Here is a 25543-nt window from a genome sequence, read left to right as displayed (position 1 = left end):
GCGGGTGTTTGCGTGTGTGTGTGTGTGTGTGTGTGTGTGTCCTAAGGGCCCCCCCGCCCCCTCCCCCCCAGTCTCTGTCTCGAGCTCTCCCAGCTCCGTGGAGATGGCCCAAGATAAGGGCCTGCCCCCTCCACTTCCTGGCCAGTGTTATGTGACATTCCTTTAGGAGGCTCTAAGCCAATGTACCTTTTTTTGTAAACTCCATTTTGAAGCAGCCCGAAGCCTTCTATCGATCAGATGAAAGCCTTAAATCCTAGTCCCTCAAAAGTTCAGTGTTCCTGGTCATGCTTTCCCTCACAGTGACTCTGTGCAGCAGCTGAGTTTCGTAGATGAGGAGGTCGGGGCTCGGGAGATTAAGTGTGTCCCACACAGCTGGCCAGGGTGGGGCGGGAGCTGGAGCCACGTCTGTGGGCTCCTGCCACTTGCCATGGTACCTTTCTGAGTGAGGCTCACCTCCCTCTCGATTTCACACGACCTCTGTTAGTCACTCATGGTGCTGGTTTTAAAACTTTGCTGGGCCACCTCCTCACCCATCCCCTAGCGCCTTGGGCTCTGGTGCTGACTTAGAGCCTTTCTTCCAGCTGGATCCCTCTCTAGCCAACTGGCTTCTTGCTCCCCGACCCAGTGTAGCCACCCGGGAAAACCAAAGACTAATGTCTGGCACTTTCTTGTCTTTTTTTTTTTTTTTTTTTTTGTTCAGGCCCCATATCTATATCCACAGCTCTGTGGGCTTTTTAGAATAGGAAGTGAAGTACTTCCTATATAAGCTTTTGCCATGCTGTGTCAAACTCATGTGTCCCCTGGCCTTGAGACCAGGACGCCAAATCAGATTCTTCTCTTTTAGTGTCGGCCGCAGAAAGTTGTTGACAACAGTGGTTACATTAAGCTCTTGACATTCTGCTGCAAATGTCCATTTTGGAAATCCTGCCTCTTTCTGCGCCCTCCTTTTCCCCTGTGTCCCCCTCCCCCCTTCTTAAGTTTAGGAGACTGTTCCAGATTTTTGAAGGTTAGAGAGCTGGATATACGAGCTGAGAAACTATCTGGTAATGATAAGAGGCAGAAGTGAGCCAAACGATTTCCTGAGTATTCTGCAAGAGGACTTGGATGCAGGCCAAAAATAGGAAAATCTTTTTTTGATGTTCAGGTTGGAAAGACTTTTCGCTTGTCCCTAAAATTTTAGATTTGCTGCTCACTCTGGATTCAGAAAAACATTCCTCTAGCCAGTTACTGTGCTGTGTGAATTTAGCCGGTGTGTTACCAAGCTTTGTTTTTTTTTCTTGAAGAAACCAAATTATAGATTCACACATGCTTATTAATTTTATTACTGATTCCATCATACCTCTGTACGGCTTTATAAACCAATAATTAATTGTAGGCCAGTAATAAAAAGTTTAATAGCTTCATGACCATGACCATAACCCCAAGACTCATGGAGTGCGAGGGAACTGAGGTGTATTTCAGGAGTGTGACTTGGTGGCAGAAAGCGTGAAGAAGCACATCAGGTTCATGAGGCTGTTTTGTGTTGCGGGGGGAAAGAACTCAGTCTTCTAAGATTTTTTTTTTTTTTCCTCTAAGAGGTTGGGCATATCCTACATTTTATAACGGAATTTTATGTACTCTATTTTAGATGTTAGTGGTTTTAAAAGTGAAAGAAAGCCAAATTCTATTTTGTAAGAGATTGCAGTTTTGCAGATACTTGGTGATCACAGAGAGGAAAACCTGAGAGGTGTCCCAGGAAGACACCAGCCTCACAGAGTTTACACAGTTTGTCCAGTTGTACGTCTCTGGCTTTTTCTTGTGAATTTCCTCTCTTTCGGACGGACGTATCGGCCTTGTTCAGTGGGCACGGCCCTGCATTTCTCTGTTAGGCTTTCTGGACTCTGGGCAGTTGTGTCTGGTCAGCTGGCTTTGCTGCTTCGTCGTGCCCCTGGCTGGGTGTGTTCTTGCCCGGCATGGGTTGTGCATGTGGCCTTTGCTGGACCGTGTTGGGAAAGTCGAAATGCCTTCCTGTCTCGGGCTTGGTTGACAGTATGCTACTTGTGTGCCTCCTTCTCATGGTAATCTGCCAACACCTTTCAGGATATTATGAAATTTAAACCAAATGAGGTTAAAATGGAACCTCTGTGCCACTGAACAGACACGGACTGACTGTGGTCATCCAAGACACTTTCGGCTGAGGCCGTAGGAGTTGCAGTCGGGGCTGACAGTTTTAAGCTTCCTTTAAGGGAACTACTCAGCCTGCATGCTCACTTTTTATGGGGAAATTAATTGTCCATGTTTAGGGCATATTTCAGGAGCAGAATTCACTTTAAAATCAGAGATGTCTTAAAGACATTTGCCTTGTGTGTGACTTCTGCCCCCGTCCCTGTTCCCCACGGGATCTGAAGGAGTGATAGTAGGATGTTTCCCAGTTACTGGTGACACTGTTGGACTCTTGGTTGGGGTATCAAAGGGCAGCTCTCTGCTGAGCCGAGTACTCCTTTTGAGGGAGAGTGAGTCAGAGATGAGTGTCCCTCTCAGTGAAGCCCTCAACCAGCTTGGATCCACAAGGCGGGCGAGGGCAGCTGTGGGAAGGGGGCCGAGGGAAGTGATACGCTTCCTTAGAAGGCACTGGGTGAGGGAAGAGTTTGCAGAAGGCGGCGCCTTTGGTGGTTGGCAGTTCAGAGTGTGCAGAAGAGCGCAGATGTGGACGGGGTAGAGAGCAGAAGTGTGAAAGTGTGGAGGAGAACTTGAGTTGGGAAAGTTGCAGTCTTTCAGGCAGTGTGGCCCGGGGCTATCTGCATCTCGCACAGGTTTGCAGCCTTTCCTCAAGGGCCACCCTCAGGTGCATTCGCTCATGCTGGGCGTCTGCGCCACACAGGATCTGTCATTTTAGTGGCGTTTATTGTGACAAGATTTAAACTAGAGTTCTGTGGACGATTTTGTCAGTTGCAGTGTTGTAATTGAAACTATTTTCTGGGAAGTTAAAAAAACTTTGAAGAATTGAAAGTAAATGAGGCAGTTCACCTTGGTGGTGAAACACTTGCCCTTGGAGCTCAGACAGACCTGGCACATTCCATACCTGCGTGACTTGGGGCAAGGGGCTCGATCTTCTGAGCCTGCGAATCTTTGGCTCCCGGGCCAAGGTGCTCAGGACGGTGGAAGAAGGGTGGCTTTGTTGGGAGACTGCGCCGTGCTCCGTCCTGGCCCACGGCGGCTTTCTTTCCCCCGCAGTGCTGGGGGACGGGGGAGGCCATGACTGCCCCGAGGAGCACACGTTGTGTGTGGGCCGTGTCAGTAGTGCTGGTGTCACAGCTGCGGGTCCAGGGCACTTACTGGGTCTACACGCATGTCTAGAAGTGTCAGGTGTGCATTGAAATGAATTTGGGTTTTTTGAGAGTTGGAGGGGGGCGTCGGCTTACTACACTACGCTCTGGAAAATGGGGTAGAATGGCGTGGACCTTGCTTGCTTTTGCTCGTTTTCAAAGCCAAGGTTCTCACACAGATGGTGCGTCCGGAAGAGCAGTTCTGCTGGGAACGGGCTGCCTCCTCGGAGCATGTCGACCGAATTCCGCGAGGCTGGGACCGTGGGCAGGGCAGCTGGGTGCTCTTCCCCTTGACCAACTTCTTCCCCTGGCCTTTGTGGTTCTCCCTGCTCCACCTCCTTGCGTCCCGTCATTTCCCTCGGAGCGGGTGGGGGGGTAGCGTAGAGCCGCAGTGACCTGGAAGACTTGATACGGGTTTGAGTGTTAGAGATTCAAGGAAATACCCCTGGGCTCTCATCCCTGCCTTGCTGCAGGAGACCTTCGCCTAGCAGACACACTTGAGATGCACACGTGTGCACTCTCGTGAGTGTGTGTGTGTGTGTGTAGACCACATTTCTACACAGCTTGCAAATATTTTCATCCAGAGGTTTAGTGTCGTATAGATTAGAAACATACTATGGTCGTTCCTTCCTGTTGATGAAGGACTCTACACCTGGTATTTTGGGTTGGGGTTGTGGGGGCTGCCAGCCCGGAGGGGCTACCCTGTGGTAAGTGGTTATATCAAGCCCCAGGAGAAAACCAGCACTCAGATACTTTCATAGCCTCATCACTCCTCACTCCCGAGCCCACTTACCATTTTGATGAATCTTGACAAAGTAGTTATGAAATGCAAAATCAGGAAAGAAAGAAAATCAAACAGAGGAACATTTTTCTTTCTAGGGACACTGATTTCCAGATAATCAAGACAGTATTCCCCATTTTCCTTTTTTTAAATCTCTTTTTCTGCTCCCTAAACACACACTCTTTACAACTACCTTGTTTAAATATCCGCTCTGCAAAATCAGCAGTGGATTTCTGTTTTTAAGAAAAGTATAGCATTTTAGATACCGTGCGGATTTCTTTAGAGTTGATTCCTAGCAGTCGATTCATTCTCAAATGATACCTTTATGTACTGCTCTCATATACTTAGGATTGCGAAACACTTTCATGATGCCACTCTTAAGGTTTTAGATTCAATGTCTAGTATTCCAGAAAAACGTAGTCATTGCTCTTGAATAAGAGGTTAGCATTTTTCTTTAATTAACTGTAATTAATAGAAAAGTTTTACTAATACTTTGCAAATAAAAGCACTAGCTTAAAAGTTTAAGGAAAGATCCACAGTGTGTTTGAGTGGCTTTCCTTTAAGAATAAAATCAAACGGTGTGGTTGAATCTGCAACACCCCCCCCCCCCCACCCTCCCCATGTAGTGGGCCTTCCCCATCTCCTGGACCTCACCCAGCCTGCTGCTGCTCTCCTCCTCCACCTTGCCCCAGCCACACTGCCCTCTTTTCCATCAGGGTGCTAATAAGTTCATTCCCTCTGCGGGGCCTAGCAGTGGCTAGTGCAGCTCCTGGAATATTCTTCCCACCATATCTTCCCCTGAGTTGCTCCGTTTTGTTGTTTGAGTCTCAGGGCAAATACAGTCTCAGAAGACTTTTCAGTCTAAATTGGTCCTTGCCCATTTCCCAGCACTCATGATTTCATTTTTGCCAGAGCACTTAAACTGTTTACCTGTTTGTTTTCTGTCCCCTCCCCCCCAGTACATACTGGGGGGGGGGGCTGCTTTGATCACTGCTGCACCCTTGAGTGCCTTTGCAGGAAGTCCTTAAATATTTGTGAAGCAAATGAATAAAGGTTAGTGAAGGTCAAAGGAAACAGGCCTTTATTGATGACTTTCTCATGCCTGGTGGTACTTGGGGTATTTTCTTTTGCCTTTAGCCTTCCTGGCTTTAGGAGATAACTATAAGGGGTTACTGATAAAGAAGCTGAGTTCAAAATGGGTGGTTGCTGGAGGGAAGACGGTTAGGGAGATGGGCAAAATGGGTGAAGGGGAGTGGGAGGTACGGGCTTCCCCATTTCATCCCCTTTCACGGGGATGAAAGGCACAGCGTCCGGAACAGGGTCCGTGGTATTGTAATAAATAGCCTTGCCTGGAGGCAGATGGTAGCTGCACTTGTGGTGACCATAGCATAAGGAATAGAGATTCTGAATCACTGTGTTGCACACTTGAAGCTCAGGTAACATTGTGTATCAACTACACTTGAAAAAGAGCCACGTTCAGTGGTAACCAATTACGAGCCTAGCATACCTCCAGGCCTGCGCCGTGGGAGCACACCGGCCTGTTTTTCAGGTTCCCAGCCACGGCTGTCAGAACCAGGGGAGCGTTGGGCCACCCTGCCTGAGTGCTTCCGTGTGCTTATGTCCCTTTGCTTCTCGGCAGGTAAATTTGATCAGCCCTGGGTTCAGGAGAGCGCTTGGCTCCTTGCCTGTCAGCAGCCCCACTTTTGGGGCTCCTTCCTTACTGGACAGGGCTGTCGGGGGAGGGGAGGGCTGCCTCTAGGCAGGGAGAGCCACGTTGCCTTGTGTTTTGTGCGGGTCTTTGTCCCGAGGCCCTGGGGAAGGCAGGCTCTGGGAAGAGCACGGCTCCTTCTGAGAGCCGGTGCCTTCTATCATCAAGGTGGTACTGCTCTGGGGAGATACAGTCCCACACCTGAGTGGAGTCAGGGCTTAGCCACCTCTCCCCCACCAACTCCCGGGTAGGCTGAACCAGAGCAATTCATATGTAACTTCTCTTCAGCAGTGCAGTTGAATTAATACAGTGTCTTCGCATTTTGCAAGGAGCTTTTTAGTTACTTTCCTCATTTCCTGTCTTTAGCCTTGCTGAGGAAATGACCCCTATTTTACAAACGGACAAAACATTCTCTCCAGGAAGAGTGGAGAATTGAGAATAATTGTTTTGACAGAACCGACAAACCATTATTTTGTCCCAAGTATGCAGATTGACTCCTGAACAATTAACTCAGTATTTACTTTGCCAGAGGCTTGAATGGAGAGTGAGTTTTAATGCATGTTAAATGCTTGATGGAGTGGATCAAACTAAAGTAAATTTTGTCTGATTTTGAGTCAGATAGTTGATTTATTGCACAACTTCTTGTTAGTTTGGATCTGAACTGTAGCCATAAAAGGTAAAACCAGAAGAGAATTGTCTTTCATGCCATAAATAGTTTTTATATAACATAAAGTTAAAAACAGTCCTTTGGCTTTTCAGCATTCCAGTGTGATTGGAAGGGTTACTATCATATATTCAACATAATTCTTGAGCAGTTACTTATGGGAGTTGATATTCTTAAATTGTAGAATATTTAAGTATTTTGATGATGGTCAGTCTTGTGGCAGCTTCAGGGCGGATTGAACCAGAACGAGGTGGTATTTAGTGGTTTGTGCCCTGGCTTCTGTTCAGCTTAACATAGTTTGACTTTAGTATTTTTGGCTGATGAAAGTATATCTTCTAGATTGTGGTAGTCTTGAGTAAAAGTGGCTTTAATGTGAAACTAGGGAGAAGTTTAATTATTGGCAGATCCGTGACAGTGACAAATTGTTTTTCTTCCTTTCTAGTTATACGTGGGAAGCTGTTGATACCAAAAATAACATGATTTATAAGATCAGCATCTGTGGAAACGTGGATGTTGCCCACTGTGGGCCATCAAGTGCCATTTGTATGTACGACTTGAAGGCAAGCACCTATCATTCTGTGGGTAAGTAGAACTACCCTTAAATTACTGGATGTATAGGATCCCAATTTTGCAAAAATGACTATAGCTATCGACACATAAGCTTATATACGCTTATATTGTGTAATATACGTTTTCTATTTTATCGTGTGTTAAAAGTAAGAATTTACATGTGTCCAGCGTGAGATCAGATTAGGTTATTTCCATCTAGCGCAGTTAACAATCATGAAGAATCATGAAGAGGCATGCACATTTGTATTTATTGATACAGAAGGCCGTTTCCTAGATGGCTCTGCCTTCTCTTGTTTTTCTCAAACCCGGTCTTTACTTTTCTCCCTCCTTCAGGCTCATTTCTTTTAGTGCTCGGCCCCTTCACCCCTTCTGTCTGCTTTCCTCTGTGCTTCTTTGAGTCTCAGGCTCTTACTGTTTATGTGCGATCAAAGGTGGTCATTGGTTTTAGGCTTATAGTAAAAATTTACCAGTCCTAAGGACTGCCAGTCCAGGAGATGAAAGTGCAAACTTTCCTTTTTTAGGGCTCATTTCATTTCCCCAAATGCCCTCCTTTTGGGTTAGGATCCCTTTCTTCTGGTGAGGAGGATGGGTTCAGGTTGGCGGACAGTGGCAGCCCTACCGAGTCACATGGGGCAGGAGAGGGGGAGATGCCTAACGGAAGAGGCAGAGGGCTGACCTACAGGTGTTTCCCTGGGTTTGGTGGCATGAATGTCCGCGGTGACCTTGGACCAGGGCAGTTTGAACAGTGAGATGTGATGGTGAAGGAGTCATGAGGTGGAGACTGTGTGTGACTGGGGCCAGTGCAGTAGTGGGGAGAGGCTACTTGGCAGGTTTTTGGAGTTGGGAGGGTCAGCTTGCTGTGGTAGCTCTGTCGTTTTGAATGAAAATTCCTGAACACGGCTAAAAAGGCTTTTTAGAAAGCAGTGTTTGGAGTGACAAGAGTAAGGTCTGTGTGGCCTGCTGGTGGACGCAGTTTCTGTTGGTTCCTCTCTCTGCCAGCAAGGGCACTGTCTAGACTAGAAACACTGGTAAGAGGGAAGCGAGGCTCGGGGCAGAGATCTGAGAAAGCACCAGGTTCTGAACTCTTGGGCTGGACGAATTTTATTTTGTGACCTACTTAAAATCGTGCAATGAGGTGGCCAACTTCCTCCTGTTCTATTTTGAGGACTCGTGCCGGGAGGCCACAGGTGGGCCTGTTGGTCACTGTTTCTGAGGTTTTCGGAAAGAGGAAAGGGAATCTTCCTCATGACTTTATTATAATATTTGACGATAGTATTTCTGGCTGATGAGAAGTTCAGTGTAAGGGATGGATACTGGATGCAGATAAGTAAGTGTCACTGGCAGGGTGATCTGTGAAGGTGGAGAGGCTGGACAGAATTTTAGAATGACCCACGGTGGGTTGGATTTGAAAGCCCCGCAGGAGAGTTGATTTTTTCTGAGATGTGAGTAGTGGATCCATTATAGATTCTTTGTGCCAAGAACGGGGGAGGTGATCTGCTAAAATGTGTTTTTAGAAAGCTGGGCCCAATGGAGTAGGAGGTTGGCTAAAGGGGAGAGGCCAGAAGTAACTAGTTGAGTCAAGGTACAGGGACGCCTGGGTGACTCAGTTGGTTAGGAGGCTGCCTTCGGCTCAGGTCATGATCCCAGCGTCCTGGGATCGAGTCCCACATCGGGCTCCTTGCTCTGCAGGGAGCCTGCTTCTCCCTCTGCCACTCTGCCTGTGCGCGCTCTCTCTCTCTCTCTCTCTCTCTGACAAGTAAATAAATAAAATCTTTAAAAAAAAAAAGTTAAGGTAGGGGTTGACTGTGAGGTGAACGAGCACTTTCCCATCTCCTTTGACCCCCAGACATGCGTGACACAGATACTTTCACTCCTCAAGGGGAAGAATGGCCGGCTAGATGGTGGCCCCTTTCTGCACTGTCCCTGTTCTTCACCTCAGGAAAGCAGACTAGTTTGATTGAATGCGAATGACCTTAAATTAGTACACAGATAATCGGGAATCAGATCTGATTTTGCCAGTTTGTGTTGTGTAATAGAAACAACGGAATTTGTTATTATAAATTTGGTTTCATAACTAAATAATAACTAAATTTGTTGTGTATTTATGTGCCAGGCATTATGTATTTTAAGTAAAATATCTTGTTTAGTTCATTCAAAACTTTCTGAAGTAGGTGACTTCATTTTCCCTTTTTATAAATGGAGAAACGGAAGCCCAAAATGGATACAGGAGCTTGTCAGAGGTTGCATGATTATGGATTCAAATGTTGACAGGTGGACTCCAGAGCCTGTGAACTTATTCTGGGCCGTGTCATGGGGTCACTGGACAGTTGCAGAGCTAAAATGGGAACGATGATGGGAAATCCAAACTCCTGGCTGTGAGAGGACAATTGAGAAACTAACTTCTTAGGAACTTGCTAGAAAGGAAAGAAAGTGAATTTTGAAAACAGCCTCAAAAACTAGAGCTCCCAGTAGATCAGAGGAACAGAAAAGCTAGTATAGCAGTAGATTGAAAATAAACGAGAACTTCAGTATAACCACAAGTTGGGGTGTAGTTTAGCTATTTGTCCATTAGGAAACCGCTTTAGACCTTTCCTTCATATCCTATAACAGAATTTTCAGATCAGTTAAAATTAAAATGACAATAGAACATTGGGAAGAAACCTAGCAAAATAGAAATATAATCTAGGGGATGTAGGACCTTCTCTTAATACATGATAAGACAGACACACAACCCAAGGAAAAATGGCAAAGTCTGAAGACAGGCAGTTCACAAAAGAGGAATCCCAGATGGTCAGTACAACTTCATTAGTAGCCAGGTATAAATGCAAATCAAAGCAATAATGAAATCCCATTTTTCTTGTATCAAATTGGCAGAAGTTTAAATGGTTGAATCATAGAGCATTGGCAGGGAGCCTAGAAACAGGCACATGCCTGTATTGCTACGGGGAAGATGGTTGTAACTCTTTTGGGAAGATAATTGTTGATGTGTGTTTTATGGTACCCACAAAGGCTGCTTTTGTACTTAGAAATGAATATTAAGACCTCAACTTTGGTTTAAACAATATTACATTATTTTTGATTAAAAAAATCATATATTAGTTCTTCCTTAGGCAAATGATACTGTTCCATATATAAATCTGGCAGAGCTTAGCAGTCATTTTTATGGGACCCGTGAACAGCATTTGCATCCTTGTTGAATTGTCTTTGCTCCAATTTAAAATTTCTATGTTTTAACATTTTACCTATTTGATTTCCTTTTGAAGTACTTAATGTGTCTGATCTGACAATTAGAACTTTAGTACTAATAATTATAAATTCAGTAGTTTAAATTTGTAAATACAATTAGTTTGAAATTCTCTTAGATGTTCTAATACTGTGTCACAAGTCGCAGTCAGTTGGTCAGTTATAAGCTGTGGATCGATTGGAGTCATGACACTGAACTTTGCCAGTATGAAAAAATACCGAATACAGTCACATTTCTCGTGCCATCCCAAATGTTAATTCTTTGGTCTTAATTTAATTAATCTTTCTGAGGGTTAGAAGCTATACATCTACTTCAGGAAGCCTGTTACCAGCCCACAGAACTGAGGTGTAACATACCCACCAGGAAAGAATGTTAATTGTGGTTACTTACCGCCAAAGCCTGGGATTCTGACCGGCTTCTTGTTGATGACCTGGGCAGGACACAGGGAATCCCGTTGTGGTTGCTGCATCAGGTGCCTTCATTTACTCTAAGGAGGCTGGCCCCTTACTTCAGATGACATTTGTATTGTTCATATTTTGTGTGCACTCAGAGAACTCTGGAACAGCCATCCAGGTTGATTGCTGAATTGAATTCTGCATCTCTGACTCTTAAGATGTAAAAATCTCTTTTCCTCTTAAGCCCTGTATTCTTTCATTTTCTTAAAACTGTATAATTCTTTTGGTTATTTAAGATGACAGTCTGGTTCAGTTTTAGATATAACTCATGTTTTTGTTTTATTTATGGCCTCTCCTGATAGTCCGACAATAGCTGTTAAATTTTAAAGCCTATATTCCCGTTACCTACTTTTGTAAATCCTACCGGTAGAGAAATTAGCACTGTACATAGATTTTGGTACAAGAATTTTTTTTTGGTAGCATTGGTAACTGTGGCAGATATGCTGGCACAACCTAGCTGTATGGGTCTGGTTTGGTAAATTGTAACATATTTTATTCTGATTTACTTGATTAAGTCATATCTTAAAAGATATATGTATAAATTATATTTTGAAACAGCCAACACTGAATATCCATTTATTTATTTATAACAAATACTTGAATGAATCAGTCACTAGAACAGACAAAAATCCCTTTTCTTGTGGAGCTTACATACCAATAGTGGAGTGGGGGCTAGACAAACACAAACAGTGGCTAGGTAGTGCACTAGAACGTGATGAGTGCTGTAAAAAAGAAAAGGAAGGAGAGTCAGGGGTGCTGGAGGTCTCAGGAGTGTGTGTTCAAGAATATTAAATGGGGGTAAATATCGCTGAGAAAGTGACATTTGAGCAAAGACTTAGAGCTGAAGGAGTGAGTCAGGTGGCTCGGGGAACAGCCAGTGCAGGGGACAAGGGGGAGTATCTGAGCGGGGAGGGTAATTGGTGGTAGCAAGAATAGAAATCTCTTTTAAAGAGTTTTAATATAAAGAGGAGCAGAAAAATGAGGCAGCAGCTGGGGGGGGGGCGGGAAATTGGGTAGAGAGGATTCTTTCTTCATTTGGTGAAAGAACATGTGAATAGTTCACGTTGAAGGACACGGCACAATAAAGAAGGGAAAGGAAAGTGGGTAACTGGGGAAGCCTTGCCGGAGCACATTGGTGACTAGCACGGGGAGGGCTGCCTGCCTGCCTGACAGGCTCTAAGCGGTGTGTTGGGGAGGCCGGGTGGCCGCGCGGTGGGCCCTGCGGCCGCTTGCGAAGTCGGGATTGCCAGGGCTTGCGGCCTCAGCGAGGCCGAGTTGCGAGCTCGGCTGGGCTCGGCCGGGGACGGCGAGGGTTGCAGGCGAGGCCTGGTAGGCCTGGAGCGCGGCCTGGTCTGGCGGGCTCGGGTGAGCGCGGCCTCACGCGTAGGGTCTGCAGGACCCGGCGCGGCCTGGCCTGTAGAGCGTGGCCTGGTCTGGCGGGTGCGGGCGAGCGCGGCCTGGCGGGCCTGGCGCGCAGGGTCTGCAGGACCCGGCGCGGCCGGGCCTGTGGAGCGTGGCCTGGTCTGGCGGGTACGGGCGAGCGTGGCCTGGCGGGCCCCCTGGCGCGCAGGGTCGGGAGGACCGGGCGCGGCCTGGCCTGTAGAGCGTGGCCTGGTCTGGCGGGTCCGGGTGAGTGCGGCCTGGTCTGGCGGGCCCGGGCGAGCGCGGCCTGGAGGGCCCGGCCTGGAGAGCGCTGTCTGGCGGACCCAGCGCGTAGTCTGGCGGACCCGGCGCGGTCTGGCGGACCTGGCCTGGAGACCGAGGTCTGGCAGACTCGCCACGACCTGGCGGGCCCGGCTAGCGCGGTTTGGTCTGGCGGGCCCAGGCGAGCGCGGCCTGGTCTGGCGGGCCCGGCCTGGAGACCGCGGTCTGGCGGGCCTGGAGGGTCTGGCGGGCCTGGCGCGCGCAGCCTGGTCTGGAGGACCCGGCCGGGAGAGCGCGGCCTGGAGGACCCGGCGCGGTCTAGTCTGGTGGGGCCTCGCCAGCGCTGTCTGGTCTGGTGGGCCCGGGCGAGCTCGGCCTGGTCTGGCGGACCTGGCCTGGAGAGCGCGGTCTGGAGGACCCGGCGCGGTCTGGCGGGCCCTGGTGAGCGTGGCCTGGCGGGCCTGGTACGCAGGGTCTGTAGGACCCGGCGCGGCCTGGCCTGGAGAGCGCGGCCTGGTCTGGCGGACCCGGCCTGGAGAGCGCCGTCTGGTGGGCCTGGCGCGCGTGGCCTGGTTTGGAGGACCCGGCCTGGAGACCGTGGTCTGGAGGACCTGGCGCGCGCGGCCCGGCGCGGTCCGGAGGACCCGGCGCGATCTGGCGGGCCCGGCGAGCGCGGCCTGGTCTGGCGGGCCCAGCGAGCGCGGCCTGGTCTGGCGGACCCGGCTTGGAGAGCGCGGTCTGGAGGACCTGGCGCGCGCGGTCTGGCGGGCCTGGCGCGGTCCGTCGGGCCCAGCGCGCGGTCTGGAGGACCCAGCGCGCGGTCTGGCGGGCCCAGCGCGCGGTCTGGCGGACCCAGCGCGGTCTGGCGGACCCGGCCTGGAGAGCGCGGTCTGGAGGACCCGGCGCGGCCTGGCGGGCCTGGGCGAGCGCGGCCTGGTCTGGCGGGCCCGGCCTGGAGACCGCGGTCTGGCGGGCCTGGCGCGCGCAGCCTGGTCTGGAGGACCCGGCCTGGAGAGCGCGGCCTGGAGGACCCTGCGCGGTCTGGTCTGGTGGGGCCCCGCCAGTGCGGTCTGGTCTGGCGGACCCGGCCTGGAGAGCGTGGTCTGGCGGGCCCGGCGCGCGGTCTGGAGGACCCGGCGCGGTCTGGCGGGCCCGGCGAGCGCGGCCCAGCCCATTTGGCGCCGTCCTCGGGAGCTGGCCGTGGGCCTGGCGTGCTGGCCGCGGCCCCGCAGTCCTCACCCGGCTCTTGTCCGGGGAGGACGGCCAGGCTGGCCGGTTGCCGCGGTTGTCTGCCGCGGTTCGCTGCGGCCTCTCCCCGAGTGCCCCGGTTGGCAGCCGGTCCCGGCCACCGGGCGGAGAGGGCAGAGGAAGAAGGCGAGATGGACAGGCGGGTGCGATGCTGATGGGGGCCTGGCGCTTAGGGATGCCGGTGCCCCGTGCCGCGGCGGCAAAGGTTGGCTGGATCCCTCCCAGCCCGAGGCCAGGACCCTCTGCGTTTCCTTTTCAGGGCGGGCCCAGCTGTTACGAGGAGCCCCCAGGAGCTCTGGGCACAGGGCCGGAAGGGGCTGCTGTGTGGGGGGACGGGAGGCGTGGGGGAGGGTCTTCAAGATGGGGGGGGACCGTGGCCTGTGAGCGCCCCCTTCTGGCCGCGGCGTGTGCAGCTTGCTGCGGTCCTCGCCCGCCCTCCGTGTCTCCTGGAGCGCAGCACTGCAGGGGCGCGCCGAAGCCCCGCCCCGTCTCGCGGCGCTAGACACGCCTACCATGGGCGGGGCCACGGGTGCTGTCCACGGGCGCTGTCCTTGGTCCCGGAGTCTGCAAGGGATTGTGTGCTCTCGGCTGAGAAGAAGGATTTTCGGAAAGATCTCGGGAGTTTTAGGGGAGAGAGCGATTCAGGCAGACCTTTGCACAGAAGGCAGGCGGGCAGTCGGGAGAAAGAACCAATGGACTGTGAGACTGGTGCTGTGGGGGCAGCTCTGGAACCCATTACCTCCTCTCCACTGGCATCTTAATTTTGATCCTTCCCCCTTTTTTCTTCCTTTATTTCTTTTTTAAAAGAAGATCTCAGGTATTTGTATCGGATTGGACCAATTATAATCCTGAGTTCATGATACACAGTCATAACTGATCTGTGGACTAATCTTCTGGGTTGTTTTTTTTGTTTTTTTGTTTTTTTTTTAAAAATAAGATTATTTATTTATTTGAGAGAGAGAAAGAGCACGAACACGAGGAGGAGAGGGCGGGAAGGTCAGAGGGAGAAGCAGACTCCCTGCTGAGCAGGGAGCCTGATGCAGGACTGGATCCTGTGACTCAAGGATCATGACCCGAGCGGAAGGCAGTTGCTTAATCAACTGTGCCACCCAGGCACCCTTTCTTGTTCTTTAATTAGCTGTTTTGGATAATGTGACTACTAACTAATAATGTGATTAGTTGTTTTGGATAATGTGACTACTAATTAATAATGTGATTACTAACAAAATCTAGTAACCTGAGAATAATCACTATCTACGTGTTTTCTCCATCTTCCTGTCTCCCTTCAGTGGGAGTAATAATTAACCTGTATTTAAAATTTTCTTCCCTTTCTTTGTTTCTTTCTCTTGCTGTGTCTTATCTCTTTCTCAAGAGTCTGTGTGTGTGTGTGAGAGAGATATTTTTATCTTTCTAGAAAGTGTATATCATACTATGTGTGATTTTCCGGGACTTAAAGTGGTAACAACAATGTTATGTTGCTAAAGATCAACCAACTCGTTATCTTTCACTGTGGTTTGTTCCAGCCAACTTTTACATAAATATTGTGCGGCTCTCCCAAAGGTAAGTTATGCACTGTTCTACTGATGGGCATTTCAGTTGTTTCCAGGTTTTTGCTCATGTTTCACGTGTTTCATGTGCATTATTTTCTTCTGTGTAGATACCTAAGAGTTCAATACGTAGCTCATGGGGTACATGAATGTTCAATTTTAGGACCTAATGCCATGCTGAAGCAACAAAGGAGAGCTAGACCACTCTCCTCCAACACTTGGTATTTAACTTTTGTCAGTGGAATGGTTGTTAATTAGTATGCCTTGTGGTTTCAGTATGTAATTCCTTGGTTACCAGTGGTGTTGAACATTTCTCTTCATATACTTACTGACATATTTTTCTTCCTTTTAATTGATCCCATCCATTTTATATTGGGTTATCTAGTACATGTGATGTGTTCTCTCTCTAGAAGCCTTAAAATTTTCTCTTTGCCTTTAATATTAAAATTTACTAAGGCATCACTAGGTGTGGGTTTTCCCTTATCTCTTCTTTTTGTGTGTTCTTTCAGCTAGAGGTTATTTTGTTTCACTTTCTAGGATTATAGAAGAAAAGTTTTTTATTCTTTTCCTGTGTGTGAGAATAAATATTCTTGATGCCAGTTCTTTGCCAGCTTTGTCTATCTTCCAGTTTATAAGTAGTTTGTTTTCATTAAGCTACATTTTGATGAAAGTAAACTTTTAAACTTAAGAAGTCAAATATATTAATATTTCAGAGTTAATGCTTTGAGTCTTAAATACTTTTCTACATTAAGATCTAAAAGATAACTATATTTTTTACTAAAAGTTCTAAAGTTTGATGTTTATGTCTTTATTTTAGAGTTTATTCTTGTATACAGTGGTAGGGATCCAGTTTTTATCTTTTGTCACATGTGGATTCTCATTTTGTTTAGTTCCCTTTATTGAGTAGTCTCTTCTTTGCCCATTGATCTGTTATTCTGTCATACATCAAGGTTTGATTCGTACATATCTCTCTGTGTTCTCTGTTCTAATCTGCTTGTGAGTTTGTTCTTATACCAATTTATTACCATATTGGTGTGGTATAGATGTTTTATTCCAGATTATTGCAGTGACAGACCTAGCAAACTGAGATGTAATCACCCTACTTGTGGGCCATTCTAAAGAATTTTTATTTTATAACATGTATGTTGGGAAATTATTGAAGAACTTGAGCAGTTGAGTTATATATTCTGATTTATGTTTTCTAAGATCACACTGGTCGAGGTAGATGGGGAAAGGGGGGATGGTGAGGGACAAGAGTGGAGGCAAGGGGACCAATCTTATACTATTGCCAGAGTGTAGGTGAGAGATGGTGTGGTTTTAGTAGCAGCAGTAGTAGAGGTGGTGAGATGTGGGTGGATTTGAGATGGAGGCAAAACCATTAGAACTTTCTGATTTATTGAATACGGTAGATAAGAGAAAGATAAGACTCTAATGTGTTTGGGGCTTGACCAGCAGCTTGGTGGATGGAAATGCCATTCTTCAGATGGAAAATTCTGGGGAAGGGACAGTTTGTAAGTTTATGAGCCTTCAGATGAATTATAGTACCACTTTTAATTTGCTTATGCTTGGAAATAGCTTTATGGTTATAAATGTTTTATAGTTTGTTCATGTCCTTTCCTTTCCAAATAGGTGATTCTTCTTCAAAAACTGTAACCAGATCTCTTCTGGAATTCAACACAACAGAGAGCTGTAAGCAAAGCCCAAATCACAGAATCCAGAGTAGCATTACCTTCTTATGTGGGAAAACCTTGGTGAGTCCACACAGAGTCACTTTATAATGTTCCGTTTGTTAAAAATGTTTGCCCGTTAGGCATTCTTGCTATAGTGTTTTTCTGGGAAGAATAAGTGAGCAAAATTAAAAACACAAACAGAGCCATCAAACCACCAACCAAAACACCATCACCATTAAGAACCAATATGTAAACAAACCGTAGCCCATAGTTACAACTTTTAAGTGAAACTTGACCTACATCCTGTATAAAACTACAATTCAAGGTGATTAGTGTGTTTAAACTCAAAACACTGTTGAGTGTTTACTGTAGGCATAAATTTTTTTCTTTCTAAGACTTCTTTACCTAGCATATTATCTTGGTAGTTTTTAGGGCAGTGCCTTTATTATTTTTTTTTTAAACTGTTTTGGTTTCCTCATTTACGTTAAATTGGGAAGACCAGCATCTGTCTAGAAGTCTTGGCCAGTAGGTAATGGCCATCAATCACACCTTTTTTGAGTGTTACTGGCATTGCAAGGGGACATCATTATTTAAAGCACGATGTTTGTTCTTACTCTTGCATATTGAGTATGAGTTGTTGGTTTTAATCTCTGGTGTATAGAAAGGACCTTCCAGTAAATAATTGCTAGCTTTTAGGAGAAGCAATTTATATATAGATCCTACAACTGTTCTCGAATCAGAGTAAGAACCCAAGTGTTTAGAAAAATAAGGTTGAGGAAACTCATGTAGGCTGCCAGATTACTTTAAAGTATTGTTTTAGAATTTGGTGCTGTGATTGTTGCATCTTTAGGCCCATAATGTCTCCTCTGAAGAACTTTAAAAAATAGAACTTAACATTGTTAATTTGGGACCAGCCTGTCAGATGCACTCTTGTCTATGTTGGAACCTTAGAAAAAAGATCTTGTTGCAGTGGTATGAAATATGGAGGTCTGTGTTATAGAATAGGCTAGCTGCTGCTTTAATTTTAACTCATTTCCTTCAGGAGTTCTGTGTTCATCACACGAAAACCAGAATTGCGAAGAACTCCCTAGATTTGCACATGGGAGTGTAGAGGTGAATTTGGTGTCACGTATCAACCCAGCAGTGCTGTGGTTGACCATTTTGGAGTCGACCCTGGTTGCAGTCTGTGTGGAGGGGCTGCCCTTGAGTGTGGGGGTGTCTAAAGCGAGGCTGGTGTGTGAACTCGGTCGGGTCCAGATGGGCCTCCGTCCTCAGCTTACAGGAAGTATGAGGTCACATTTTCTGGCTTTGATTTTGTTGGCATTTGGTTAAGAGAACATTTGGAGTCTGAGAGTGGAAGGGCTCTGAGGACTACATCCCAGGAGTTACTGTGCTTGCATAGTTGGGGCAGTAGAACAGTTTTGGACCAGTTATACCAAAATTCCAGCATGATTTCACGAAGCTTTTGTCTCATAATTTCTGGGTTTGGGAACTTCTTGATGACCTTGATTAACTAAAACAGTTGTGTCCTCCCTCCTCCCCCTCCTTGCTGCTTTAAAAATTTTCATTAGCCTTTACTGTTTCTAACTTTAAGGGGGGAGGAAAAAAACCCTTACAATATGCAGTATGGTAACTTATTTTTACTTTTTTTTAAAAATAGGGAACTCCTGAATTTGTAACTGCAACAGATTGTGTGCATTACTTCGAGTGGAGGACTACTGCTGCCTGCAAGAAAGAGACATTTAAAGCTAATAAAGAGGTAACAAGGGGATTCAAGGTCAGGTGCTTACTACTAAGGACATTCTGGGACGTTTAAGATTTGAAACACTGGCACAAACCTTTTGGGGTAAAAATCTTTTTTAGTTTTCGAATTCCATTTGAGTAGAGGTACCACGTGATTTAATTGTTAAAATGATGCTGGGTGGTTTTTATTTTTAGGACAGGGCATTTGAAATACCCTAGGATGTGATTAGAAGTAGACTGTCTCACCGTCTACCGTCTCAGTTTAGTTAGTTAGTTAGTTCTTGGTTTCTGGTGCTGTGCATCTCAATGACTGCCATGGATGAGCTTGTGTTTAGATTAGACACTCTCCCTCCTGGCATCCATCTCCTCAGCCTTGGGATGCCTCCTGGATGCTGTGAGTTCAGGCCAGGTGGCCCTAGCCAGTCGGTTCTTCGCTGGTGTCCGGCAGAGACTAGAGGGCTGCTGTCGTTCCTTCCACTCTTTCTCTGGTGTTCGGTCACGTCGTCCTTGGTGATTCCTGCAGTGTCCTCTCCCCGAGCCCAGAGACCGAAGTCGGCTTGCTGTGTGGCCCTTCCCCCTGCCACGTCTCCCCTCCTCCCCCTGCAGGTCCGGAGGTGGTTTTCTGTGCTTCCTGAGGCGACAGGCTTCACGGGTTGATTATTCTCATGTCTCCCCATTAAGTTTTATGTTCTGAAGGATCGAGTTCAAAGACTCTCTTAGGATCTAGGATCTGAAAATGGGAGCAATCAGTTATTTTCACTGATGGCCCAACACAGTGTCATTCAAGAAGGGCGGAAAGAGAGGAGTTTGTTTTTAAAGAAATAAAGCCACACGAAGCTGTAAATAATAAATGATCAGATACGGAACTGCAAGAGGCAAAATGTTGCCTCCTGGAAGAGAGCGTGAGGGACACCGAGTGAGTCTCAAGTGTGGGGAGAGGGAAGGCCTAATACAATGACACTGACCTTGTCGTGACAGTGTCAGATTTAAACCTTGAATTTTAATGCTTTGGTTACCCTGTGTGCCAGTGTGCAGTTAATGGCAGGAGAAGCATCTGAGAGCCACAGAGAGACACTGCCTCCTGCTCTCTGGTGGGGCCTCAGACCTCTCCGGGCCCCACAGATGTCCTCCCGGGCTCTGGTTCTCCGGCTCAGCAGCAAGACCCGTTTTTCCCTGTTTTGACCGTTGTCTTGCCTGGCTTTTTTGAACTGTTACACCTGGTGAAAAATTACTTCGCAAAATAAATACATAAATGCTACTTGTTTTCTATTTTCTTTGCATTGGAGGTCAGAAGTCATAGACTACAGCCCCTGGGCCAAAGCTTGGCCCTGGCCCGTGTTTGCACAGCCCCAGAACGAAGAACAGTTTTTACATTTGTACAGGATTGTGAAAAAAGCAAAGAAGAACAAGAGAGACCTGTGTGACTCAGAGCCTAAACTATTTACTTTGTTGCCCTTTATAGGAAAGTAACGGGGGTGGGGTGGGGAGGGCTTGCTCTAAATCAGTTTTTGATGTATGAGGGGAGGAGTGTAGTCTGTGTTTCTTCTCCAAACAGTGACATTTAATTTCTCTTAGAAGCCGATCTACAGATGGATGAGAAGTGTGCAGTGTGTCCTCAGTGATCCTGTCTTTAGGTCTGGTTGGCAGCCCGGGCCTTATTCATTCAGTTTTCATTTATGGAGGGCCTGTCATGGGCCAAGAAGCAGGAATTTCACTAAATTTTGAAAGGCTTCTTGCTCTTAGAGGACCCATAGAGTGAGGGTATGGGGGGCAGGTCCTTGCTCACGGCCTGGATTTGCTGTGCCTCAGGTACAGGTCAATGGAGGCAGAATGGGCAGAGGCGCATGGTGGCCGCTGAGAGGCCGGGCCTCACTGGAGCAAATCCTGGTGGAGCAGGTTTCCTCTTCTCTGTCTTCAGTGAGGTTTGATTACAGCTTTATACCTTACAGGAGATGGTATTGCTTCAAAAACTGTAGTAAATATTTTGTGCAAAAAAAGAAAACCCAAAAAACCCAAAACCAATCCAGATGTGGTTCGTGTCACTGGAGTCTTGATTTCTGTACCTCATTTCAGTTGTCAGTGGCTTTGTCGGAGTTAAAACAGTTGGGGGGCAAAGCTCATGGTAGTTGCAGATGGTCTAATGCTTGTTGAGTGGATTCTGGTAGGGCTTTTTTAAGATAGTAATTTCTTTAAAATAGTTTGGATGTACATCCCCTTCCCATCGCACTCTGAGGAGCGCAGAGAACTCAGGCCTGGGGTGCTTGTGTTCTTAGCAGAGCTCCACGAGTGCAGTTCATATACGTCTGGCGCTAACAAGGTTGATTCACTGTGTGGTGTGAGAGGCTGGCCAACGACCTCCTTCCCCCGCGGCTACATTCCTGCTCTTATGAATGTCTCCATTGCTTTGCTCCGTGGAGCAGGAAGTGGGGAGGACTTTCCCCAGGAGCCTTGACTGTTTTTCCGATGCACGCTCCAATTCTGTGGGGTGCTGTGTTAGGCGTGTCTTCTAGTCCTTCCTGGAGGAGAGAGCCGGCCAGAAGTTGCTGAAACTGCCCTGAGCCAGGCGTCTGCGGACCTTGCTTACTGGAATCTCTCAAGTCTTTGGGTGAAGCTGAGCTGGTGGAGAACTACAGGCTCTTCCAGACGTGGTCCCGGCTCTCCTCCGCACCGGCTGCCGGCTTGCTCCCTGTTCTCAGAGGCCTTCAGCTTGTAGCCAGGGAGTCGCTCCTTGCCTGCCGGTTCCCTCCCCTGCCACAGGTCGGGTCGCTCCCTGCTGGAGTTACTGTCTCCGCGTTACCTTGCTGGAGGATGACAGGCTTTCCATTTGCAGGGTGCGGGACGCCGTGGTCCCTCTCACTGGAGCCTTGTCACAGTCCGCAGGAATACCTTTGGTTTTGGTTGCTTTTCTGCAGGGTCCAGTGTGAGGCTGGACCTTGCTGGCTTCGTGTGCCGGCACCCCTCACCCCCACCCCTCCAGCCCCCTCGGTCGTCAGCGGGACCACTGATCCCCTGTGGGCACCGGGAGAGTTTGCTTTAGGGGTCCCGTTGAAAGCAGTTCATGTGTTCCCTGAGGCTGTGAGGAGCTGCCCTTGACTCAGTCCATTTGAGCCCTGAAATCTCAGAACTGTGCTGGGGAAAATGGTTAGTAGGTCAGAGCAGTCCTGCAAGTTTGATCATCTTTCCAAGAAAAACTTGTTAGCTGAACAATAAGCGGTTAACTTTTGTTATACAGATCTACCTGCCTGAGACTGGGTTGGGGGCGGCTCCATCTAAGAGACTGAATGTGTATCGCCTTTGCACCATCGTAAAGCTGAGGTCAGGGATCGCGTGTTGATCAGGGATTCAGTTTGAAGGCAGAACTGACAGGACTTGCTGATGGTTTTGGATGTAGAATGTCAGGGTCTGGGATGATCTTAAGGTTTCAGCTTGAGCAGCTGGCTGAATGCTGAGATGGAGAAGAACGCTGGAGTAAGAGCAGGTTTGGGGGAGAAATAGAATCATTTCTTCCCTTTTTTTTTACTTTTTTAAAAAATTTTTTATTTTTTATTCAACTTAGTTAACATATAGTATATTCTTAGTTTCAGTGATAGAATTTTTTATTTTTTATTCAATTTAGTTAACATAAGGTATTATTAGTTTCAGGGGTAGAATTTCTTATTTTTTATTTAACTTAGTTAACGTAAAATGTATTATTAGTTTCAGGGGTAGAATTTAGTGATTCATTAGTGGCATATTAACACCTAGTACTCATTTTTAAATGTTAAATTTGAGATGCTTTTGGGTACCTAAGTGATAATGGGAGATAACAGTAACAAGTAACACTTAATATGGGCTTGACAGGAACTGTACCAAGAACTTTATATACATTAACTCATTCTGTCCTTAACAGCAGCCCTCTGAGCTAATGACTGTCGTTATTTCCAGTTGACGCATGGGGAAACGGAAGCACAGAGGTTAGACTGGCTCACGGCTGTCCTAAGTGTCAGCAACCAGAGCTTGGACTCAAGCATTCTGTCTCTGGAGTCTGCTGGTGAACAAGATCTGCTGTGTGTTGCTAGGAAGTCTGGAGTTGGGCAGGAGGTGACCAGGGGAAAGTGTAGACAGGGAAGTGACCAGAGAAGTCAGGTGTGGAGTACCTCTGCATTAAGAGATAGAAGGAAGATGAAGAATGTTCCCAGGAGGCTGAGAAGGAGCATTCAGCAGGTGGAGGGAAACCAGGAGCCTCTGGGGGGCTGGGCAGCAAAGGGAAGAATGGGGGTCAGGCAGTAGGGAAGGGCCAGTGACACTCAAGGCTGAGAAAGCACACCATGTCTACAGCAGGCGGTCGGTGGTGACTAGGTGGGAGTGGTTTTGGCAGGGTGGGGATAGCAACCTCCCGTACCCATGTTCAGGCAGAGTGGAAGGGGAGGAAGGGGAGTGGATGAGGATGGACCAATCAGGTAATTTCATTGTGAATTGCAGAGCTCCGGGGTGAGCACTGAGGGAGGGTAGGGGCAGAGAGGTCATCTGTAAGCTGGCAGATACCATAGCATGCTGATGGAGATGGGGCAGTCAGGAGGGAAAAACGGTGGTGCTAAATGCAGAGCATCTGAAGCACTTGACCTTTGCTTTGTTTCTTTTGTCTCCGGGGGACCCCACGGCCTGATAGACCGTAAGCGGTAGGGACCAGTGTCCTGTGACATTGGTCAGATGCTCTGCTGAGCCGGTACCCTGACAAGGCGGGCGTCCAGGATTCACCTTTTCTCTTCCTCTCTTCTAGGTGCCGTGCTACGCATTTGATGGAGAGCTCAAGAAGCATGACTTAAATCCTCTGATCAAGATTAGCGGGGCTTACTTGGTGGACGACTCTGACCCAGACACTTCGCTGTTCATCAACGTTTGTAGAGACATAGGTAGGTTTGGGGGTGGTGGTGGTGAGGGATGTCTTCGAAGGCTTCTCTGTCTTTGCCTTCCACCATTATTCCTAGTTGGATATCCTTGTCACTGAGTCAGCCCTCTAAGGAGGCAGGAAGATGTTCTCTGTGCATAAGCCCCCCTCGGCCCCCAGTCAGTTTTGGTTCCATCACACATTTTATTCAGACTGTTGGTCCATCTCAGTGGATTCTCTCTGCCAGACATTTTGATTCCAGGATTCTCGGGTAACTGATTTCCAGCGAGATGGTGGGAGAATGAACGGGGTGGGTGTGCTGGAGGCCCCAGACCAGCTGCAGCAGGGTGAGTCACCCTTCCTGTGGGGGGCCTGGGGAGGACAGCCTCTGGCCAGCTGGGTGTACCCACGTCTGTGGGCTTTGAGTTGCAGGCTGGGCGACAGGGAGAGAGGGATGGTCAAGTGACCTTGGGAACTGGGTTGGGATACATATTTTGTCCTAAGCCGGCTTGGGCTTGGCTTTCTTCTTAGGTGCCAGAAGTGGTGTGGGAAGCTTGGGTGTCTTTGCTAAATTAACTGAAGGCTGTACATGGTCTTTAACTAGGACGTTAAGTGTGACTAAGGCTTTGTTTTGTCGGCACTTTCTAGAACCTAGCCTTGTGTGTTTTTCAGGGAGTTGTTAGTCCCCTAGACCAGGACTTGCCTTTCTGCTACGCCAGCAGCAGTTCTGTCACGAGTAAATTAGCAGATGAAAAGATCAGTTCTAGTGTTACCTTTATGCTCCTGTTTCTCACACTGTCTGTGGGACTTTGGCCTTAGAAACGTTGGGAAAAAAAAATTAAGAATAAACTCAGTATGGGACGGTGTGGCTGAGTGGTAGGTATATGAGTTTACGGTGAGTTGTACAAATACATTATGTACCATTTTGATTATTTCTGTGTTTAGGGAAAAAAAAAAAAAACAACTGTTGTTTTAAATGTGAGCATACCACATACGTGCTTCACTAAAAGTGACCAGTGATAATTTTAGGTTTTTTGTGTGTCAGGGCTTTTACATCATTCTTTTGTTCTCCAAGGACAGCTTTTAATGTTCTTTTGGAAAAAGGCAGACGAACAAAGCCTGTGTCTTAAATGGGTCCGTAGCTCAAATTTGATTATAAAGCTGAAGAGTCTTGCAGATTATTGAATTCATTTTAGTTTAGAAAACATTTAGATTCCTGGTCTTTTATCATTTCGAGGATTTTCTGAATTCAGTGGCGATTTTCTTATAAATTTTTTTTTTCCTGATTATTGGCAGTTTGGGTTGAACTTCAGTGACTTTGACTCACAGTAATTTTGTAAATTTATAATTTAAAAGTTAAGAAAAGTGGATTTACCAGTTTCTGTCCAGACCTTCTCCATCCCCAGGAAGTTGCCTGGGGCCGCAAACCATGTTGATAGTGACCCTGAGACCCTCATGAGCAGTTGTGGGCTGGCTCTGTGTGTCCTCGCTGCACACTTGGGGATCTTGCCTCCTCTTTGGCCTTCAGTAAACCAAGGGATCTGCTAATGCCACGGGGAGAAGAGGCACAGCTGGTACTCGATGTGGACTCAGACCAGCCCCTGGTGGAGTTGTGCCGTACGGCCTTGACGCCCTTTCCTTTTCATCAGCTGGTACAGCCTCCTGCCAAACTGGAGAAGATAGGGCACCCCTCCCCGGCGCCCTGACTGAGAAGGCTGGCCCATAGTTATTCCTTTGTGAGGGACATATTTTTTGAGGCCGTCATGTGCGAGGCCCTGAGTCCCAGCCCTGGATGGAGCTGCAGTCAGGTGCAGTATCGGTCACTGGCCGGGGACACAGTAAGCCTGTGACTCTGTACAAGTAGAGTCGCAGATCATCTGACGTCTGGCTGTTGTTCTGGGCACATCTAGATATTCTTTAATCCTCCGCCAGACCTTCGGGGAATGCACTTGGCATTGGATAGTTGTGCCATTAGAGCAAAGTCACAGGGACGGCAAGGGATGTTTTTAAGGCCTCATCCCAGAGCTGTATGTAGGTTCCTTCCGTGAACTTTCTCATCTTCCCACCAGTCCACGGAGTGCCCGTGTTTTCTAGTTT

At 47.6% G+C, this 25543-nt stretch overlaps 1 protein-coding gene across 1 annotated transcript in view; it reads left to right on the top strand.

Moving 5' to 3' along the window:
* Positions 1-25543, top strand: part of IGF2R (insulin like growth factor 2 receptor) — a 96878-nt gene that overhangs the window by 11332 nt on the left and 60003 nt on the right. The window contains exons 2-5 of the mRNA XM_080805342.1: positions 6901-7040; positions 16796-16917; positions 18497-18595; positions 23339-23471. Of these exons, the coding sequence (XP_080661468.1) occupies positions 6901-7040; positions 16796-16917; positions 18497-18595; positions 23339-23471 (494 nt within the window). The remainder of the gene's footprint in view (positions 1-6900; positions 7041-16795; positions 16918-18496; positions 18596-23338; positions 23472-25543) is intronic.

Source organism: Martes martes (assembly GCF_963455335.1).
Source record: "Martes martes genome assembly, chromosome: 6".
NCBI classification, from domain to species: Eukaryota; Metazoa; Chordata; class Mammalia; order Carnivora; family Mustelidae; genus Martes; species Martes martes.
Note: the sequence above shows the minus strand (reverse complement) of the source record. Positions and strands in the feature narration are given on the sequence as shown.